Source organism: Leuresthes tenuis, unplaced genomic scaffold (genome assembly GCF_036924035.1).
Source record: "Leuresthes tenuis unplaced genomic scaffold, fLeuTen1.0.hap1 SCAF_19, whole genome shotgun sequence".
NCBI classification, from domain to species: Eukaryota; Metazoa; Chordata; class Actinopteri; order Atheriniformes; family Atherinopsidae; genus Leuresthes; species Leuresthes tenuis.
This window is the reverse complement of record NW_027325373.1, coordinates 27,548,067-27,563,576: the sequence shown is the minus strand read 5'-3', so window position 1 is coordinate 27,563,576 and position 15,510 is coordinate 27,548,067. Positions and strand designations below refer to the sequence as shown.

The following is a 15,510-nucleotide window of genomic DNA, read 5'->3' as shown; positions in this document are numbered from 1 at the left end:
ACTTTTACGTGTTGGTGGATCACACTGTCTTTTACCTAGCTTCACTGCTAGGCCCCTAATAATAATAGGAAAAGCTACTAACACAATGGGAACCTCTACAGCTACGTTGCTAGGACCCCAATTATCTGATGATATTATGAAACTACAGTGTCTTAGCTTAATTTTACCTCAGTATCAGTAATGCTTGGGTTTTCCCCTGACAGTTTAGGAGATGCATTCTGAATCCAAATCTACAACTGGAAAAACTAGCTACCTCCTGGATAAATTAACAGTCACCTTGCAGCTGGCAAAAACGTGGCGGTCATTTGCATGTTCACCATCTGCTGTGCTTTGTGTCTAACACTAAAGTACAGCACATACCGTATCCCACGTATAAGCCTCCGTGGGCCCTGTTCAGACCTGGTATTAGCATGTGTCCTGGATGATCTGAACGCAATTTGACGGTACATCTGTCGACACCTGGTATAACCATGCAGATTAAATATACAGGGCTTGGTTCCAAACACTCAAAGCAATGCTCATTGGAACTGAAATGCCTGTTTCAAGTCAACTCCATTGATCATCAGGACAGATCAATGTCTTTAGAACTGCACTCATTTGGTCTTATTTGGTCATGTCACAAAATATTAATAAAAAACAAGCAAGAGCTTTCCTGTGAATGGTCATCCTGTGAGTTTGGACACGGCTTTTAACCACAATAGCCAGTGAGATGTCCAATCAGGTAAAGAATCTGGGCGTTATCTTTGATTCTTAGCTCAACTTTTTTTGAGCAGGAGACCTCAATGCGAATTGTCAGGAAACGCTATATTACCTCTGAAGTGGCTGCAAATTTTATCAAAATATTGGGTAAGCATCCCCCAACGACTGTACCTGCATCCTGTGATTTTATTGTTGAACTTTTTATGAAGAAACTCGAATCAACACTTGATCTCGTAGCTCCACTAACCACAAAGACTGTAATGCCTAAGCGCACAGCAACATGGAGAAATGAGGAGATTTGCAGGGTAGCTGAATGGAAATGGAGGAAAAATAAATTAACAATCATCAAATATACTCTGAGTAACTCAAGACATACAATAATGCTCTAAGGAACACAAGAACTACCTATTTTACAGACATAATCATTGATCATAAAAACTACCCAAAAATTCTTTTAAATACTATTGATCTTTTAATCTACCCTGATTTTAACTGATATCATAACTCTCCTTCAGACTCCCTTCATGAAGACTTTGCAGACCACACAGGGATAACATTGATTTGATCTACTATTTATTTACTATTTTATCTTATCAAAATACTGTTTTTAATACATTAGAAAGCTTGTGTTTATCTGAGGAAACACTGGACAGTTTTGCCCTGTATGATGCGGAGATGCTTGGCAGAGTTTTCTCCCAAGTAAAACCAACAACTTGCCTTTTAGATCCAATTCCCACATCACTTTTTAAAACGTTTTATGGATTCTTTGAAGATGAACTCTTAAATATTTTGAATTGTTCCCCTTAGATGGTTATTTTCCCTGCTGCCCTGAAAACTGCAGTAGTGAGACCCCTTCTGACGAAGAACAATTTGGATCCTAATGTTCTTCATAACTGGCTGCACGGTGGTGTGGTGGTTAGCACCGTCACCTCACAGCAAGAGGGTTCCAGGTTCAATCCCTGCCTGGGGCCTTTCTGTGTGGAGTTTGCATGTTCTCCCCGTGTATGTGTGGGTTCTCTCCAGGTACTCTGGCTTCCTCCCACCATCCAAAAAACATGCATGTCAGGTTAATTGGTGACTCCAAATTGTCCGTAGGAGTGAGTGTGAGCGTGCATGGTTGTTTGTCTCGTTTGTCTCTATGTGGCCCTGCGATGGACTGGCGACCTGTCCAGGGTGTACCCTGCCTTTCGCCCAATGACTGCTGGGATAGGCTCCAGCCCACCCGATTAACGGACTGTCGGTATAGAAAATGGATGGATGGATGTTCTTAATAACTATAAACCAGTGTCCAACTTACCATTGTTAAGTAAAATTTTAAGATAAATTTAAAGATTTTAAATCACCGCTCTGTTTTTGAGAAATTTCAATCTGGATTTAGGATGCGCTATTGAAAATTGTTAATGATCTTAGGTGTAACTTGGACTCACACAAGTTTACAGTCCTTGTGCTACTGGATCTAAGCACTGCTTTTGATACAGATGACCGAATTCTTTTAAATAGACTAAGACACCTGGTCGGCCTCTCTGGTACTAAGAAGCTCTATCTCACAGATAGAAAATTCCTTGTAAGTTTGGTCACATGGTCCTCAAGGATCCATGAAATTAAATGTGGTGTGCCCCAAGGCTCAATTTTAGGCCCCGTACTTTTTAACTTGTGCATGCTCACTCGGAAATGTCATCAGGCCATGATGACACAGGGCCAATTGATGCCCTTTTTAAATGTATTTTAGACATCAATTCCTGGATGGCAGAAAACGTCTTACAACTCAACCAGAACAAGACTTAGGTTTTAATTATCGACCCTAAAGCTCAAAGAGAGCAACTTTTATCAAAACTGCAAACACTGTCTTTAAATCCATCCAATCAGGTAAAGAATCTGGGCGTTATCTTTGACTCTGAGCTCGAACTTTTTTCCAGATGTTAAACATGTAACAAAAACAGGATTTTATCACTTTAAGAACATAGAGAGTCACAGAGACACTAATGCATGCTTTAATTTCCTGTCTATCTGACTACTGTAACGCCCTGCTTTCTGGTCTTCCAAAAAGAAACATCTTAGGTGTCGTAAGCAGCACCCAGTGCAGATGTCCTCCTGTGGTGGTGTTTCCTGACCTGGCTCCTCTGTATTCAACCACACGTTTCTAAATTTATTTTATTTGTGTGTGTGCATGTGTCTCTGTGTGTGTATATGTCTGTCCGTGTGTGTATGTGCTGGGGTGAGGTGAGGTGGGGTGGGTGGGATGGGGTCTGCTTTTAAACATGTAAAGCACTTTGTACTACGTTTTAATGTATGAAAAGTTCTTCATAAATAAAGTTTGATTTGATTTGGTAGAAACACTGCTGCTTGCTTGTAGTCATGTTAGGTCAGCAGATGGTTCTTCACATGTTAATGCCAGGTCTGGCCATGTGTCAATACTCACACATTTCTGTCTAGAGACACATAATGCTTACATTTGTGTAAAAATGTTGGATTTGTCTTTTTATTCTAACTTATTCCTTGTTGTTGTCACCGTCCTTTGTTCTGTCATCCACCAGAAAACAAGAGGTGGTTGGCTGTCAGAACTATGACCTTGTAGCAGTTGTTGCCAAAGTGGAAAAGATAATCCATAGCAATCAGCTCTGTCTGGAAGAAAAAAAAAGAGAATGTTCCTTGCTGAGCCAGAAACTGGAGAAGGCTCTGGATGATGCTTATCGGCAGGTAACTTTTTTTTTAATTTCTTAACCCCAAGAGAAACTGCAATTCACCATTTATGTGCATTTATGTGTCATAAACTGCATACACACACAACACAGTAAATCAAAACTGTCATGCTGAGCAGGAAATCAAAGTCCTACTATTGCTCAGAACAGCATGTCGTTTTGGCCAGTCATTTTTCTCATCAAGCTAACAAACATGCAGCACTGTGTTAAATAAAATGGCGCAGTTGAAAACATCAATTGAAAATATCAACATATTTAAGCTCAAATGGCTTTAAACATTTTTCTCTCACGCATTTGGCTCTAATGATGTGAAAAACGTACTGTTTGTATAACAAATAAGAAAATTGTTTCTGCAGGTAATCATCAAAGGTAAAACCACTGGGTTGGGTAGTTTGGACAATGTTGTTATTTATTTAATTGTATGATTTATCTGATTCTTCTAAACACCTGATCATATGTCAGCTTCACCCACCTCTATGCCTGTCTGTTAATGTAACTGCAACAGTTGGGCTGTGTTGAAAGTTATATGCATATTAACAGCCATTTATTTGGTGGAATGACACTGACAATTTCAACTCCAGCCGGATGAATGGAAAGCAGGATTCTGGAACTAAAAGTCAATATTCACGGCATGGCTGTTTTGTTTTTTGTCTGTTTGTTTTGTTTTTATCAATTTGCATCACAGAAGGGTTAGTAAACAGACAAAAAATTATTCCAGTTAGATAAAATCTTCCTTTGACTTTAACAAAGTTCTACTTCATCTGGTACATCAGAAAACCATTTCCCAAATACCGTGGAAGACAAGTTATAGAAAAATTTTGGAGAACTTTGTTAGTTCCTCTGCTTATTTACAGACTGTCTGACTTTCTTCTGATTTTTTACGCAACTTACGTGCCTCAATAAGCATGTTTTTACATTACTTCAGTCAAATCGGAACTTTAAAATAGCATGTAAACATGTTAGTCCTACCAAAATCATATGAAATGTTAAATTGACTGCGTAAGAATAAAGCCTTACAAGTCTTCTTGACCACTTTTACACTAGAAGCCTCAATCACCCATTGACGCACACATTCATTCAGCACTTCTTAATTTTTAGAGTTAAAATGATTACTGGGATTCAGTAAGTTCAAACTTTTATGCGCTTTTAATTGTTGTTAACAAGAAGGAGCATACAATTCAGAAAAGATCAAAATGATGCTTCGTGGCAGCTTCCTATAACATGAACCCCTGGAGTCTGTTTAGTCTCCTATTAGTTTAGCCTTGCCATTTCCTCACCTTTCCTCAGTCCCTTCAGTTCCCTCCTGCCAGTCGTCAGCTCCACTCTCTTCACTTGTGTTTCTTCCATCAGCTGCCATCACTCACTAATCACTCTCCTCACAGTATTTAGTCTCCCAGTTCTTTTCAGTTATTGTCAGATCCTCTGTCAGTTTACCTATGGTTATCTCCGTCTATCTGGTTCAGCTTCCTGGTTTTGTACAGTTTAGTTTTTGTTATTTCTTTCTTAGGTGTTTGTTGTTTTTTCTAGTTTATTTTTTTGCTTCTCTTTAAGTGCTTCTCTTTAAATAAACCCTTTAAGTTTCCTCCTGGCTCCTGTTCGTGTCTGCATCTGGGTCCTCTTTTGTCTCCACCACCAAACCGTGACAGTTGCAGTTGCTGGAATTTCTTTTTATTTCAGAACCGATTTAGAACCTGTGCAGTTCTCAATTTAACACCAATTATCACATTCCTTACACCTTGGTTAAGCACTCATGAGGTAATTACAACCTGGTTGCATAATAACAGTTAAATTGTAACTGGGATATGACATTGTATATTATGAAATCAATACATGCGATACAATAAAATCACCATTTCCTAATACATTCCCACTGTTTATGCTGTTCAATCATACATAACATCATAAAAAAGTAGTCATATATCAAAACAAGGAAGATTAAATATATGCACAAAATACAACAAACACATGGATATCGCATCATTATCCTACTACTTAAGATTTTCAGTATGTTGATCATAGGGTGTTACACTTGTGACATGAAAGTATCAGCAATGTCCACCGTTGAGTCTGTGGCTTTAAGAAGAGAGTAATCTGAATTATCCAATAAAGATGGTTGATAGTGATTCGCCCATAATGGAGATTACAAATTGTTTTAAAAGAGAAATGCCATATGGACAGAAAGCATAATAGGGCCATGGAGCCCAAAATGAACACAGTGACAGTACATAGAATTTTACGCCATGAGGAAAGGAACCTCCACAGTCCATTTAAACAATCGTGAACCATGTATTTTAATAAAGCGTCTGGTATATCAGTTGTGCTTTGTAAGACCTGGTGTATAGTGCCACTATCAGTGTTGTTAGCCAGAATGTAAGCACAACAGGAAGTACCAATTATAACACGAACTCTGGCTGCAGCGTGTTTTAGCTTGTATGTTGCTAATTTAATAAATGTTGTGTCCTCGTAAGGCAAATGAAAAACTCACCATCTGAAAGACCTGGAAAACCTGCATTTAGTCAGTGAGTTGATCCAAAACTATTCTACCTCTGAGACCAGAGTTTCAAAATGATAGTGAGATTACACCGACATATACAAGCGGACCTAAGGACCATATGCCTTTCCCTGCATAACATTTTGGCATATTAATATTTGCTGTAACATGCACTGGACCCAAGATTGGTTATTATACACCAAATGTTTTCAAAACATTAAACTTCGTTAACTTTCTTCCATGTGTGGAACTTTTAGGTACACAGATGAATCCCATAGCCTTCTTTAAGATTTGTTTAAAGTAGCCTGTAATCCAAGTTTAAAGTAGGTTCAGGAATGACATGTGGACTAGTGGTAGAAACAGGCATCGACGTGCAAACATAACACCTGGTATGAGTCTTCTCTTTAGCAACATAATCAGCATATTTATACGACAAAGCATATTTAGAGTGAGAATGTAAAGAACTATTTTGTCCCCAGTCCCAACTCGGGGGTCAAGACACTGATATAATGATGAATGTCGTGATTGACATGGAGGTACACAAAACTGTATACATATTGCTCAAAGGTGACTCAGCCATGTTGTCCTGGTCACTTGCCGACAACTTTCTTTCACCGCTGACTGCCTAAGCACTCAGGATCAGATGATGCGAACAACAATACTGGTTTTGTTCCCCTTTGTACTCAGACTTCCCCTAAGTGGGTGCATTCAGCGAAGATCAAGCTCCACTGCTTCTAGTGTACCAGTACAACTTTAAACAGGGGATTTCTTACTAATTTACATTGTAAATTAACGAGGGAATCTAGGAAGACTACTCTGCAATCCTTACAGCTGTGAGGGTAGGCAGCAGCACTTGATATCAGAATCAGAATCTGCTTTATTGGCCAAGTATGTGAACACACAAGGAATTTGACTCCGTTTTTTCTTAGCTCACAATGTACATAGACATAATATAATTCAATTCAATTCAATTCAATTTTATTTATATAGCGCCAAATTACAACAATTGTCATCTCAAGGCACTTAAATAATAAAGTTCAATTCAAGCCAATTGGAATTCAATTCATTGTAATCATAATCCAATTCATTCATATAGAGCCAATTCAAAAAATAATATCCTAGCTAAGGAAACCAACAGATTGCGCCGAAACTTGTCTTCAGTCCAATCTCCCGTCCTGAGCCTGAGGGACCGTGGAAAGGAACGACTCCCTTTAACAGGAAGAAACCTCTGGCAGAACCAGAACCAGGAAGAAACCTCTGGCAGAACCAGAAACAGGAAGAAACCTCTGACAGAACCAGGAAGAAACCTCTGGCAGAACCAGACTCAGGAAGGGTGGCCATCCGCCTCGACCAGCTGGGGTTTGAGAAGACAGAAAAGAGGGAAAAGAGGGGGGGGGGGGGGGGGGGGGGGACACCATAACGCCATTCAAAGGATATCTGTTGGAACAGGGAAACACAAGTTAATAACCACAATAATGTCACATGGACATAAAATCATTTGAGAAATTAAACAGGGGGGAAAAGAGAGCAAAGTGAGGAAAGGTGTGACAGATGAGGTCCCCCAGCAGTCTAAGCCAATAGCAGCTTAACTATGGGATGTTTCAGGATCACCTGAGCCATCCCTAACTATAAGCTTTATCAAAAAGGAAAGTTTTAAGCCTAATCTTAAAAGTGGAAAGGGTGTCTGCTTCCCGGACATTTACTGGAAGCTTATTCCACAAGAGAGGGGCCTGATAACTGAAGGCTCTACCTCCCATTCTACTTTTAGAAACTCTGGGAACAACAAGTAAACCTGCAGTTTGGGAGCGAAGTGCTCTGTTATGAAAATACCTTACAATGAGATCTTTAAGATATGATGGAGCTCGGTCATTAAGAGCATAATATGTGAGGATGTCAGGATCTTGGAAAGGTAGGACCCAGATGCAGTTCTCTTTTAGATCAAAAAACAAGGTTTATTCGCAAAACAAGACAGGGAGCATGAACAAAGGGCGCGGCAAAGCCGGATCATCAAAATGACTTGACTACAAAAAGAACTATGACAAACAAAACGAGGCTATAACAAAACAAGGCTATGAAAAACACTATGACTATGGCTATGAGGCATGAAACCGGACTTATGTTTAGTGCAACAAAGCATGGAGGGATAGTGAGGATTCTGTGGTGACTGAAAGTAAACCAGGAAGCTAAATACTGTGAGGGGAGTGATCAGTGACATGAGGTGCAGCTGTGAACAATTAACCAGGTGACTTGAGTGAACTGAACGTGACGGGGGAAAAACATGACTAGAACATAACATGATTAAACATAAACTGTGACATAACAATACAAACTAATAGTGCAGACTGTGACAGAGGAGAAGAATATTAAATTCTATTGTGAATTTAACAGGGAGCCAATGAAGAGAAGCTAAAACTGGAGAAACATGATCTCTCCTGTTAGTTCTCATCAGAACTCTGGCTGCAGCATTTTGGATCAGCTGGAGGCTTTTCAGAGAATATGTGGGACAGCCCAATAATAAGGAATTACAGTAGTCCAATCTTGAAGTAACAAATGCATGAACTAGTTTCTCTGCATCACCCTGAGACAGGATGTTCCTGATTTTAGCAATATTACGAAGGTGAAAGAAGGCAGTCCTAGAAAACAGTTTTATATGTGCGTCAAATGATAAATTCTGGTCAAAAATAACTCCAAGGTTCCTCAATGTAGTACTAGAAGCCAAGGAAATACCATCTAGAGTAACTATATAACTAGACAATTTCTCCCTGAAGCGCTCAGGTCCAAAGAGAACAACTTCAGTTTTGTCTGAATTTAAAAGCAGACAGTTCTGAGTCATCCAGGTCTTTATGTCTTTAAGACAGGCTTGTAGTCTGACCAACCTATTGGTTTCATCTGGTTTCATAGTAAGTACAACTGAGTATCATCAGCATAACAATGGAAATTTATGCCATGCTGTCTGATAATGTTACCTAATGGAAGCATGTACAAAGTAAAAAAGAATTGGTCCAAGCACAGAACCCTGAGGAACTCCATGACTTACTCCAATGTGTGAGGAAGATTCTTCATTTACAAGAACAAACTGGAATCTATCAGATAAATATGACTTAAACCAGCCTAATGCAGTTCCTTTAATCCCAATAACATGTTCGAGTCTCTGTAACAGAATGCTGTGATCGATCGTATCAAATGCAGCACTGAGATCCAACAGGACAAGCACAGAAACAAGTCCGCTATCAGAGGCTAAGAGGAGATCATTGGTAACTTTCACCAGTGCTGTTTCTGTGCTATGATGCACTCTGAATCCTGACTGAAACTCTTCAAACAGATTATTTCTATGTAAATGATCACAAAGTTGAACTGGAACTATTTTTTCAAGAACTTTAGACAAAAAAGGGAGATTGGACATAGGTCGATAATTAGCCAACACTTCTGAATCAAGAGTAGGTTTTTTAAGTAAAGGTTTAATTACAGCAACCTTAAAAGTCTGAGGTACATATCCTGTCAACAAAGACCGATTGATCAAATCCAATATGGAAGTGTTGATTAAGGGGAAAACCTCCTTGAACAGTCTGGTTGGGATTGGGTCTAACATACAAGTTGATGGTTTAGAAGAGACTATTGCTGTTGTTAGCTCAGAGAGATCAACTGGGCAGAAGCTGTCTAAATACAAATCAGGTTCTAAAGATACTTCTAAAGCTTCTCTACTTGATGATACATCAGTGATGATAGTGGGAAGGATTCCATTAATCTTCTCTCTGATAGAAACAATTTTATTGATAAAGAATCTCATGAAATCATCACTGCTGAGAGTTAAAGGAATACATGGCTCAACAGAGCTCAGACTCTTTGTCAGCCTGGCAACAGCGCTGAAAAGAAACCTGGGATTATTCTTATTGTCTTCTATCAATGATGAATAATAAGCAGTTCTAGCTTTATGAAGGGCTTTCTTATACATTATTAAACTATCTTTCCAGACTAATTGAGACTCTTCTAAATTAGAGGAACGCCACTCTCTCCAGCTTTCTTGCAGTCTGCTTTAAAGCACGCAGCTGTGAATTATACCAAGGACTGAACCTCTTCTGACTGATTACCTTGCTTTTCAGAGGGGCAATATTGTCCAGTGTTGTACGCATTGAAGCTATAGTGCTGTCAACAAGAGAGTCAAGTTCTACTGGAGTAAAATTTAGGTAGCCGTCCTCTGTCATATCTGCACATGGCAGTGAAGAAAAGGATGATGAAATCAACTCTTTAAATCTGGTTACAGCATTCTCTGATAGACACCTTCTATATGTAAAATTCTTCTCAGAAGCCGTATAGTCAAGTAATGTAAATTCAAAAGTTATTAAAAAATGGTCAGACAAACACAAGAGGTTTTTGTGATTTCCACTTTGGGTGGGAAAAACTGAGAATCAGAGATTCAAAAGCACTAAAACTAATCTTGGGTCTAGGACTGTTTAGTAACCCTGATCTGAAGATAGCTGCCACTCCTCCTCCTCTGCCTGTGGTTCGAGGAACGTGAACATTTAAATAGTCAGAGGGAGTTGATTCATTAATGCTAACATGATCCTCCTGCTGCAGCCAGCAAACCACATTTAATAGTTAGATGTTTTTGTTCAGTTAAAGTTTTTGTTTTACATTTTTTTTGCACAAGAGGATTTTTTGATTGGGGAGGGGGGGGCAGCATCGGGTGGGAAGCCGCAGAGAAGTGTGTAAGACTACAACTCTGCATCCTGGTCTCAACCCTGGGTTGTCATGTTTTTGGATGACTAATAAATTCGTCCATATTTCTAGAAATGAGAGCCGCTCCTTCCAAAGTGGGATGGATGCCGTCTCTCCTCATCAGACCAGGTTTTCTCCAGAAATATTGCCAATTATCTATGTAGCCCACGTTGTCTGCTGGACACCATCTAGACAACCAGCGATTGAATGAGGACATACGGCTAAACATGTCATCACTGGTCAGATTTGGCAGGGGTCCAGAGAAAACTACGGTGTCCGACATTGTTTTGGCAAAATTACACACCGATGCAACATTAATTTTAGTGACCTACGATTGGCGTAACCGGGTGTCATTACCGCCGATGTGAATAACTATTTTACCGTATTTACGCTTATCCTTCGCCAGTAGTTTTAAATAGGATTCTATGTCGCCTGCTCTGGCCCCTGGAATACATTTGACTGTGGTCGCTGGTGTCGCTAATGCCACGTTTCTGACTATAGAGCTGCCAATTACCAGGGTTTTGTCCTCAGCGGGTGTGTCGCTGAGTGGGGAAAATCTATTTGAAACGTGGACATGTTGATGGTGAACCACGGGCTTGACTTTAGGACTATGACTCCTCTTCTTGACAGTCACCCAGCCACTCTTAAGTCCCGGCTGCTCGGGATCTGCTAGGGGACGACTAACAGAGCTAACTAGGCTAGTTGGCTCCGCACTGGCTAAAGGGGCCTGGCTCATTATCGGGTGGTTTTCAACAGTGCAGAGCCGAGCTTCCAATTCAGATAACCTTGCCTCCAAAACTACAAAAAGACTACATTTGTTACATGTACCATTACCACTAAAGGAGGCAGAGGAGTAACTAAACATCTGACACACGGAGCAGGTGAAACCAGGAGATAGAGGAAGGAACTGGTAGCCATGCTAAGCTAGAGAACCCGACACACTGCTAAAAAGTGAAAAATAAAGACTAAAGATCTGTAAGAGTGACAAGTATGCGATAGAGTTAATAAGGTGATTATTAGTAGTTCAAGAGGAGCGAGAACTGTCACAGGACACACACAAAGCAACAGGAAGTGATGCAATACGTCTTACCGCAAAGCAAAGCTGCAAAAACAAACATTCAACTAGAATGCTATGAGCCTTTCCAGCAAGGTGAGCTCCAGTTTTTTCTTCTGATGATTTTTATGAACACCCAGTCCCTGTCACATCAAGTTTTGAGTTCTTTTCTGTTTTGTTTTGTCTTGTTTTGTTTTCAGGTTTTAGGTTCAGCTCTGGTCATGTTTTTTCCCCGTCACGTTAGGTTCACTCACATCACCTGTTTTTGTTCACAGCTGCACTCCATCACCAATCACCTCCCAACAGTATTTAGTTTCCAGGTTTCCCTCTGTTCAATGCAGAATCCTCATCTCACCTTCCATGGTTCAAGTCACGTTTGCTCACGTTTTGTCAGGTCAGGTTTTGCCTATTAGGTTTCATAGTCTCGTCTTATTTCATAGTCGTAGTCTTGTCTTGTTTTGTCTTGTTATTTTTCACAGTTAAGAATTATTGATATCCGCTTTTTGTTCTTGCCTTTTGTTCTTTTTTTTTTTTTTTTAAATAAATCAAATTTTTGTTTAAGTCTGCATCTGGGTCCTCCCTCCCACACCACGTTCCCTGACGGTCCCCTGACTGTATGTCTTTTTTTCACAAGTTGCTTCCTGGAATGAAGGAAAAACAATTGACATTGTGGTTCTGGAAATTTGCTTTTAGATTGTCTTTCATTTACTTGTGGATTGTACTTTAGACATTTCTGGAGTAGTTTGTGAACCCATATGCTGTGAATAGCCCCCTGTTGAGACATGGCTATGCCCATGACTCAATATGGCTGCATATCTAAACAAGGTTTTAGATAGGATGTATTTGTATTTTCCAGAATCGCTCTACATATTTCCTTGCTCCCTGTTTTTCCAGTGCTCTTTTTCCTTTGGTGAGGCATTAGTTTGCATATACTTTAACGCTTTGTGGTCCAGGTTTCTATTTTACATAGTAAGATTTGAGTGGCATTTGTGCTGCTTCTTTTTCAGTTTCATCTACAAACTTATTTTCCAATTAAACTGGATCTCTTCATGGCTATGAAAGGTCAAGTTCTGTTTTCTCTGCTTGCCAAATGCACACTAGGTTTCACACATTTCATTTTCAGTGCATAAGTTGCGTGGTCTCTGTACCACTCATCTTGTTCATAGTTTTACAGCTGCTGCTTGATGTTCAATACAATGTCATTAATGCTAAGATACTATCCTTCGGTTTGAATAGTGACATGTTTTGTACATGCATGATGATCTCCCACAGAGAAAGTTAGAAGAGACAGAATATCTTAAAGATTTTCTCACACAGTCTACACAGTCATGGTTTCAATATACTTCGATTAAATAACTTGATTCTGCTCCAGCCTAAGTATACTGGGACAAGGATGGTGGTCTGATTTAATGGCTAAAAGTTGAGCTGTAACTGTAGCTTGACTCAACAGTGCATATAACTATGCCGAATGGCGTTGAGATGAAGGCTCTGTTGGGTACAGATTAGATGTCTCACTGTTGTTGTTGTGTCTGCTGGATAAAAAGCATCTAAAAACCTAAAATTCTACTGCAGTACTCTGCAGACATATATCACTTATGTGCAATTTTTCACTCACTGTCACCTGTTGATTAAATCCAATGTGGCTTGTCTTCAGATGTTAGAGACCAGAGAACGTGCTACTATGAAAGAATGTCTCACACAATCCAAGATACTGGAACTAGTGTCCCAACTCAGCAGGACTACCTCAGACATCGACCTGCTGCAGTGCAGCAAGGATGAGGTAAATGCTTTGATTAACAGCTGACTCAAGTTTTCTGTGGAGAATTACCAGTATGTCTATTACCTGTGTATTTATAATGCTCAGGCAGAGAGACGGTACCACAGCCAACTCCAGGACATGAAGAATCGTCTGGAGCAGTCAGACCGCACTAACCGAAACCTGCAGAACTATGTCCAATTTCTAAAAGTATTATACTCCAATGTCTCTGGTGATGTCCCTTAGAAGTTCACTGTGGACACGTCACCTATCTGATGCATATCAATGCATATTCCAAAACATCCATCCATCCATCCATCCATCATCTGCCGCTTATCCGGGGGTCGGGTCGCGGGGGCAGCAGCTTGAGCAGAGAAACCCAGACGTCTCTGTCCCCGGCCACTTCTTCCAGCTCTTCCGGGGGGACCCCGAGGCGTTCCCAGGCCAGCCGAGAGACATAGTCTCTCCAGCGTGTCCTGGGTCTTCCCCGGGGTCTCCTCCCAGTGGGACGTGCCCGGAACACCTCCCCAGGGAGGCGCCCAGGGGGCATCCTAACCAGATGCCCGAGCCACCTCATCTGACTCCTCTCAATGCGGAGGAGCAGCGGTTCTACTCCGAGCCCCTCCCGGATGACTGAGCTTCTCACCCTATCTCTAAGGGAGAGCCCAGACACCCTGCGGAGGAAACCCATTTCGGCCGCTTGTATTCGCGATCTTGTTCTTTCGGTCACTACCCACAACTCGTGACCATAGGTGAGGATGGGAACGTAGATTGACCAGTAAGTAGAGAGCTTCGCCTTCTGGCTCAGCTCCCTCTTCACAACGACGGGTCGGTGCAGAGCCCGCAACACTGCAGACGCCGCACCGATCCGCCCGTCAATCTCCCGCTCCATTCGTCCCTCACTCGTGAACAAGACCCCGAGATACTTGAACTCCTCCACTTGGGGAAGGATCTCATTCCCGACCCGGAGAGAGCATTCCACCCTTTTCCGGCTGAGAACCATAGTCTCGGATTTGGAGGTGCTGATTCTCATCCCAGCCGCTTCACACTCGGCTGCGAATCGCTCCAGTGAGAGCTGAAGGTCACGGCCTGACGACGCTAACAGAACCACATCATCTGCAAAAAGCAGAGACCCGATTCTGAGGTCGCCAAATCGGACACCCTCAACGCCCTGGCTGCGCCTAGAAATTCTGTCCATAAAAGTTAGGAACAGAATCGGTGACAAAGGGCAGCCCTGACGGAGTCCAACTCTCACCGGAAACGTATCCGACTTACTGCCGGCAATGCGGACCAAACTCTGGCACCGGTCATACAGAGACCGAACGGACCCTATCAAGGGGTCCGGCACTCCATATTCCCGGAGCACCCCCCACAGGACTCCACGAGGGACACGGTCGAACGCTTTCTCCAAGTCCACAAAACACATGTAGACTGGTTGGGCGAACTCCCATGCACCCTCCAGGATCCTGCCGAGGGTATAGAGCTGGTCCACTGTTCCACGGCCAGGACGAAAGCCACACTGCATCTCCTGAATCCGAGGCTCGATTATCCGACGGATCCTCCTCTCCAATACCCCCGAATAGACCTTACCAGGGAGGCTGAGGAGTGTGATACCCCTATAGTTGGAACACACCCTCCGGTCCCCCTTTTTAAAGAGGGGGACCACCACCCCAATCTGCCAGTCCAGAGGCACTGTCCCCGATGTCCACGCGATGCTGCAGAGGCGTGTCAGCCAAGACAGCCCTACAACATCCAGAGCCTTGAGAAACTCAGGACGGACCTCATCCACCCCCGGGGCCTTGCCACCGAGGAGCTTTTTGACCACCTCGGAAACCTCAGCCCCAGAAATGGGAGGCCCCGTCTCCGAGCTCTCCGACTCTGCCTCTTCCGAGCACGTGTTGGTAGGATTGAGGAGTTCCTCGAAGTACTCCCCCCACCGACTCACAACATCCCTAGTTGAGGTCAGCAAAGCCCCGTCCCCACTGTAAACAGTGTTGACTGTGAGCCGCTTCCCCCCCCTGAGACGCCGGATGGTGGACCAGAATCTCTTCGAGGCCGTCCGGAAATCGTTCTCCATGGTCTCACCGAACTCCTC

The 15,510-nt window shown here is 42.0% G+C and overlaps 1 protein-coding gene across 1 annotated transcript in view; it reads left to right on the top strand.

Moving 5' to 3' along the window:
- Positions 1-13,711, top strand: part of odf2a (outer dense fiber of sperm tails 2a) — a 42,861-nt gene extending 29,150 nt beyond the window's left edge. The window contains exons 19-21 of the mRNA XM_072371554.1: positions 3,234-3,396; positions 13,314-13,439; positions 13,524-13,711. Of these exons, the coding sequence (XP_072227655.1) occupies positions 3,234-3,396; positions 13,314-13,439; positions 13,524-13,661 (427 nt within the window). The 3' untranslated portion in view covers positions 13,662-13,711. The remainder of the gene's footprint in view (positions 1-3,233; positions 3,397-13,313; positions 13,440-13,523) is intronic.
- Positions 13,712-15,510: the final 1,799 nt, after the last annotated feature.